Source organism: Acipenser ruthenus, chromosome 4 (genome assembly GCF_902713425.1).
Source record: "Acipenser ruthenus chromosome 4, fAciRut3.2 maternal haplotype, whole genome shotgun sequence".
In the NCBI taxonomy this organism is placed as follows: domain Eukaryota; kingdom Metazoa; phylum Chordata; class Actinopteri; order Acipenseriformes; family Acipenseridae; genus Acipenser; species Acipenser ruthenus.
In genome coordinates, this window is record NC_081192.1 from 52,509,200 (window position 1) to 52,516,247 (window position 7,048).

Below are 7,048 nucleotides of genomic sequence, written 5' to 3' on the forward strand. Positions count from 1 at the left end.
ATATACATACATACATACATACACACACACACTGCACACTAAAAGAGTGTGTTGCATTTAATGGTAATTTACCTACTGTATTCCAGACCCCTTTTTCTGGTGTGTTTTATGGATCAGAGGCTGTCACCTGTAACTTGGCAGCTGTTTGACAAGATCACAAGCAAACTTTGCAGCAAATGGACTTTGTGTACACAGCTGTGCCATCCAATTAGCTTTGATAGTTGCCAGGACTGTGGAACAAATGGAATGGGATTCCAATGCATTTATATTGCTTGAATTTGATTTAAGTTAAATAGACATGGCACTAATGTGGAGTGTTAGACACAGCAGTCCTTATAATGAAAGACAAATAAAACATATTTTATATTCTTTAACATTACATCTTCATGTTCTGGTCTTCTTTTAATAAACTAAGTTCTGTAATTATTTAAAGACTAGTGGCCCCGTTTTCCACTGGGGGCAAATTGCCCATGTAATACATTTTCTATGGATGGTGCAATATGCCTGTGGTTTGCCCAAAAGGAAAATATAGGCTGAACAGTTTTCCATGGTACAACTAATTAATTAGCCTAAATACAATGAAATAGTCTGCTGCTTATGTGATGTATTTGATAATAAAACTGGAATAGTTAAGAGTATTAGTTTGTGAAGACATGAACAAATTATATTTCAATGACAGTACAATATATTAAAAACTTATCTGTACTGCAAATGACTATCAAATATTTACATGCAGTGATATTTTAGATTGCAAATATCTACATGACACTGCTAGTTCGGTTTCCTGGGTGTTTAATTGACTTTGTGTTTGCGATGATTTAAAGTACTTTCGGACAGCTGAAACAAAACCAAAAAAAAAAAAAAAAAAATAGCAACCTTGAACCCTCGTGAATATGATTGATCGAATGTGGTGTCGTTCACAGACAGACCCTGCCCTGTGTAGGCTGGCTAGACTAGACACGGGTGTACAATTACATCTCGTCGTGTTCCTCGGACAGTGCTGTTAAACTTCAGAACTTGGGACTCCGGAGACAGTCAGTCAGTCGGTGAACGTTTCTCAACAAGTCGACAGATCAACCAGCAGACCGACACTATGAGGGAAATAGTTCACATACAAGCAGGCCAGTGTGGTAACCAAATTGGAACCAAGGTAAACGAGTTCTGTATAATGGTTTTATTGTTTATATGTTGTATTTTCATTTCAGTTGTAGTTCTTTTTTTGAAGCTGTTATAAATTACAAAGTTATTGTCAGCATTGCACCTTTTTCAATGTATTAGTACATTTGAGATTTTATTTATGAGGCAGAAAATCAAGTTAAAATAACTTTTTTTTTTTTTGTAATTCAGTATAGTATAGCCAGGGCGTGTCCCCCCTCATTATGTTTATGGATATATAAATAGTCATCGCTGGAATTTCGTTAATTTTCTGTTATGTACAGCTAAGTAAGGCCAAACGTTTTGCACCACATATATACACTTGTCTTCATAAAGTTGAATGAAATGTTGAATAATGTTCTGTTAGCATGTTGAATTACATATGGCTTTGTGTTTCCCATACACAACGAAAAACTGACAGAAATCGCATGAAATACTGTACTGCTATTGGCTTCCGGTAGAGGTCCTGATAATCTTTCAACATTTTTCGCTCAGCTACTCGCAAGAACCGCACTCTATTAAATATTCGAAGAATTCGTCATCTGTCCAGTCAGGCTCCAGTTACTCTTTGAAGGTGTATTGATAATTTACACAAAAAGGTGATTATATAAGTAATCAGGGGGATCTGTAGTCACCGAGGCTGGGCATTGAATCATCCGTTTCTAATTCTGCACAGTTTTGGGAAGTGATCAGTGATGAACATGGCATCGACCCAGCAGGAAATTATGTCGGCGACTCAATTCTGCAGCTGGAGAGGATAAACGTTTACTACAACGAGGCATCCTGTAAGTTTACAAGTCAATATGAATCGCCGTCGTGCACTTTCATAGCCATTTCTGTGAATACAGCTCATGTACAACCAAAGTGACAAAAAGTTTGCATACAGTCATATTTCAAACTGTTTTCAGTGCCGCAGGTTATGACGGGTCTAGTATGGGTGGAAATGTGTGTCCATGTGGTTATAATCCTCATGGTTTCAGTAACAGGCTTTGGCATATACATTCTGATAATAACGTGGCCTTTTATAATTTAAAACTAAACCTACCATTACATAGATCAGGAGACTGTAATAGTATTATTTATTTAGTTATAAAAATATTGATGAGAGTAAGATCCACTGATGTACAGCATCTCATTGACTGGGATGTCCAGCCCTCATTTACTTAAGATTAGTATTTTTTTATTTGATTTCCCAGGATAGGTGGAATTTAGCCATTTGGGGTTAAACCTTCTGCACTTCTTAAAAAGGTTGCCAATGGATCGTCATTGTCCACAGAATAGACAGTACATGTAACAATACAGTATATACTTGAAAACAGTCTACTACAGAATTTGATAAAAACAGAAATTGAGATACAAAATGTGGTTTTAATTGTAAAGTTTAATTGTAAAGTATCATGAATAGGGCCCATCATCACCCTTGCTGGACATTAGGACTTGTTTCCTTTCTATCCCATTCATGTTCTCCTTCACGCTTTCAGCCCAGAAGTACGTCCCACGAGCAGTTCTGGTTGATTTGGAGCCTGGCACAATGGATAGTGTTCGATCAGGGCCTTTTGGTCAACTTTTCAGACCTGATAACTTAATTTTTGGTGAGTATACAACAGCAAAGTGCAATAAGGTATTGTTTTTTTGGCAATGATATTTTATACTAACAATAAATATAGAAGTTTAGAGCACTTGTTCTTGCCAGGCCTCGAGTGTTGTGTTGTGGTAATAGAATAATTTCTGCAATTCTCTGCTAGAATTCGTGCACTTTTTCAGGAGGTTTACAGCTAGTGTTTGTTTTTTCCATTATTTAAATGTAAAAGTTGTGTCTTTAGGAGATTTTCACTTTTATTCCACAGCATCCTCTTGTGTCTAGTTTTAGGATACAACATGAGGCATTCTTATACTTGCCAGCTGCTTTGATCAGAATGCTGACGAACACAGTTCATTGTGTCCTGATTCCAGCATAGTGCTGACAGCCTCTTCAGCATTGCCAAGCCGTTTGGTATCTGTGCAGCTGTCAGGAACAGAGGGAGTATGTGCTTGCCCTATTAACCCCCAGAAATTGTAATACTATATATATATATATATATATATAATTATTTAAAAAGTTCTAACTAGTGATAAATTAGCAATATGTTAATTCATTGCTCTCAATTGTAAAAACAATTATTTACATTTATGTTTAATGTTCATGATTTTTTTAAATTGTTAATGAAGACTGCATTATACATGTTTCATTAATAGATGATAATTAAAGAGGTTTTTATGGCAAAACATGAAGCATTTTGAGACCTTGTGAAATGAACCTTATGTCTTGTCCATTGAAACCTGTTTAAACTGACATAAAGTGCTACTACATTACATTAAGTCACTTATGTTGTCTCGTGTGAACCTACCATAAGAGACACTTCATTTCTTACCTTGCAGTTATGCATCATAGATTTCAAAAACTATGTAGATACAAAACATCAACATTGTTTTACTATTTTGCCAGAGGTTGTACTCTTTGCATTAACATGTCTAATAAAATGTAGTAACATGCAGCAGTCATGCATGGAACACCTCCACAGAAGTGGTGTAGTTTATAATGAAAAAAGCAAGGAAATTCATTGCAGAAAACTAAGTTAATGCAACAGTTAGGATTGAACTCATCTCCACAAAAGCAAAGAAATGTGACGTTAGGGTTTTTAACCCAAACTTGCCATTCCCACACCCACACAAGCAGCCAAAGCAACCAGACAACACAAGCAACCGCAGACTGCCATCATCAGGCAAGAAATTAGGGTCTTATCGAGCACTCTATTCTGCAATTTTGAATACTGATTTTGGATACTGTTTTAATTGTGGAAACTGTTTTATTTATTTATTTATTTATTCATTCATTCATTTAAATCTTTTGGTTTTGCTAAATTGCATTGACTATGTTTTACACAGTTCTGTGCATGAGTAACATTTTGATTTCATTTTGCTATTGGGTCGTTAATGGGAAATTTTACATACCACTACAATACGTACCGGATTTAAAAGTATGTACTGTATTACAGTTAACTTATCGTCTCTTTAGTTTTGTCAATCATATCGTTCTGAATTAAAGTATTACTTCTGTTAAATATAGTACTGTACCAACAAAACCAATACAGTACATCTAAATGTAAAACACAACCCTTTCAGATATGTATTTTTGATATTGTCTGTTTTTCAGGGACCACAAAAAAAAAATACAATGGTTGGAATGGGTCAAAATAAAATAATCAGATATGCGCCACACGCATTTAACCGTCACTGAAGTCAAAATTTTATATGGTCAGCTATGAGTGCTGACTGTGTGTGTATTACACACATATACATATACATATACAGAGAGAGAGAGAGAGAGAGAGAGAGAGAACACCTTCTGCATAATTGAATACTGTTTTGAGGTTTCTGTAGTTTATCATATATTAAAGTGGTACACTCATGTATTAATATATTAATTCTAAAATAACCTGCATTCTTTCCATGCAAGTTATTTGTGTTAAGTTAAATTGTATTAATTGGAAAGTCAAAAGTTTCCAATAATACATAAAAGGGAAGGACACAACTAAAAGGAAATTACACAATTTTCAATACATTTTAAAAACACTTTGATTTACCTGTTCAATATACTATTAATGTGTGTTTTGTATAATTCTCTAGTACTGTTTCTGAAGATTGTTTAGTATCTCGATTACTGTGTACTCAATCATGGGGTCTGCTCCAAAAACTGAATTGGTTATAAAAATTATAATTGCCACACAGCTGCAACCTTGAAAACAGTGAGTAAACTGAAAATCTCCATACAGTCACAGTTGCAGATGGCACACAAATACAGTCTCACACACTTGCTCGGCATATCCCACATGACTGGCTTGGCCAATAAAGTACGGTGTAATTAAAGCCACAGGCACCACATCTGTATAAAAAAATGTATAATTTTTAAAATCACACACATATTTTGGTGCTTCTGCATTAGTTATCAGCAACAAAATTGCAACTAAATTATTTTATTATTTCTTCAGTGCAGTGCAGGATGCCATAAGGTTCATGTTGTCATCATTTTTAAAGCCTCTTTATTTTGGTATAGAGTAAAACATATACAGGGATAACATTTTTAAATATATGAGGAGTAAATATGATTTGGCTTTATTGTATTACTTACAGGGCAAACAGGTGCAGGGAACAACTGGGCAAAAGGCCATTATACTGAAGGGGCCGAGCTGGTGGACTCCGTGCTGGATGTGGTGAGGAAAGAATGCGAGCACTGTGACTGTCTACAGGGGTTTCAGCTCACTCATTCCCTGGGAGGAGGCACAGGGTCTGGAATGGGAACGCTACTCATCAGCAAAATCCGAGAGGAATATCCCGACAGGATTATGAATACCTTCAGTGTCATGCCTTCTCCCAAAGTGTCAGACACTGTAGTTGAACCTTACAATGCCACCTTGTCCGTCCATCAGCTGGTTGAGAATACTGATGAAACTTACTGCATCGACAACGAGGCCCTTTACGACATCTGTTTTCGCACACTCAAGCTCACCACCCCCACGTATGGAGACCTGAACCACTTGGTGTCATCGACTATGAGTGGGGTCACCACCTCCCTGAGATTCCCAGGACAGCTCAATGCTGATCTACGGAAACTAGCTGTCAACATGGTGCCATTCCCTCGCCTTCATTTCTTCATGCCTGGTTTTGCACCACTCACAGCCCGTGGCAGCCAGCAGTACCGTGCTCTCACAGTCCCCGAGCTGACACAGCAAATGTTTGATGCAAAAAATATGATGGCGGCCTGCGACCCAAGGCACGGGCGCTACCTAACGGTGGCCACCGTATTCCGGGGTCCCATGTCGATGAAGGAGGTGGACGAGCAGATGCTGGCTATCCAGAACAAGAACAGTAGTTACTTTGTGGAGTGGATTCCCAATAATGTCAAGGTGGCAGTGTGCGACATTCCTCCCCAAGGCCTCAAGATGGCTTCCACGTTCATAGGCAACAGCACCGCCATTCAGGAGCTGTTCAAGCGAATCTCAGAGCAGTTCTCTGCCATGTTCAGGAGAAAGGCTTTCCTACACTGGTTCACTGGGGAAGGGATGGATGAGATGGAGTTCACAGAGGCAGAAAGCAACATGAACGACCTTGTCTCAGAGTACCAGCAGTACCAGGAGGCCACAGCTGATGGAGAGGAGACATTCGAGGAGGAAGAGGAAGAAGTGAATGAATAAACAAAACAATCATTAAATCCCCAATGTTCAGAATTTTCATTTGTATACCTTTTTCCAGTTTATTTACAGTAATTAGATTCCTACATACTGGTTTGGTCTTGTAATGTAGGTTAATGTGATAAAAACCTTCACAGCCCTCGACAGGTTATTGTTATATAAGTGAATCAGCAATATATGCAAGTAACAAATTCTCCACCAAGGACTAACACAAAGCAGGTCACCATGATCTACATCCATGACATACATTTAGTTTGTGTTTTAACTTGTAACAATTATGGATGCCTTTTGGGCAAGTACAGTTATGGTTCAGGTATTTTAACTTTATAGTGATTACTACACAATTTTATGAATGTAGAGATTCTAATTTACTATTTAGAATTGCATTTGGTAAGAATAAGGTTTTCTTTTAATATTGCAGTGCTGAAGTGTTAGGGAAAAATAAAATAAATAAATATTATGTATGAGATTTACTGTTCAGTTTATCATTTCATTAGCTAAATTTGTTTGGCTAAAAAGGGCAATTCCACAGCATTACCTACAAAATCCCAGCCAAACTTTATCTGGTAGCTTGAATTTACTTACACTGGCTTTATTTTAGTCTTGGGAAATAATATTTTCAAGGACTAAAATAAACCTGGTATCCCATCAAATGTATGCAAGGT

General features: G+C 37.1%; 1 protein-coding gene across 1 annotated transcript; it reads left to right on the forward strand.

Annotated features, from left to right (window-relative positions):
- The first annotated feature begins 964 nt into the window (after positions 1-964).
- LOC117399470 (tubulin beta-5 chain-like) lies at positions 965-6,852 on the forward strand. The gene is made up of 4 exons (XM_033998677.2): positions 965-1,150; positions 1,832-1,940; positions 2,637-2,747; positions 5,326-6,852. The coding sequence occupies exons 1-4, from the start codon at positions 1,094-1,096 to the stop codon at positions 6,384-6,386; spliced, it is 1,338 nt and encodes a 445-aa protein (XP_033854568.1). The 5' UTR covers positions 965-1,093; the 3' UTR covers positions 6,387-6,852.
- The last annotated feature ends 196 nt before the right edge of the window (positions 6,853-7,048 follow it).

Coding starts and splice junctions, on each gene's coding strand:
- LOC117399470 (XM_033998677.2), top strand. CDS start 1,094: ATGAGGGAAATAGTTCACATACAAGCAGGCCAGTGTGGTAACCAAATT. Junction 1,941..2,636: donor TTACTACAACGAGGCATCCT/GTAAGTTTACAA, acceptor TCACGCTTTCAG/CCCAGAAGTACGTCCCACGA. Junction 2,748..5,325: donor ACCTGATAACTTAATTTTTG/GTGAGTATACAA, acceptor TATTACTTACAG/GGCAAACAGGTGCAGGGAAC.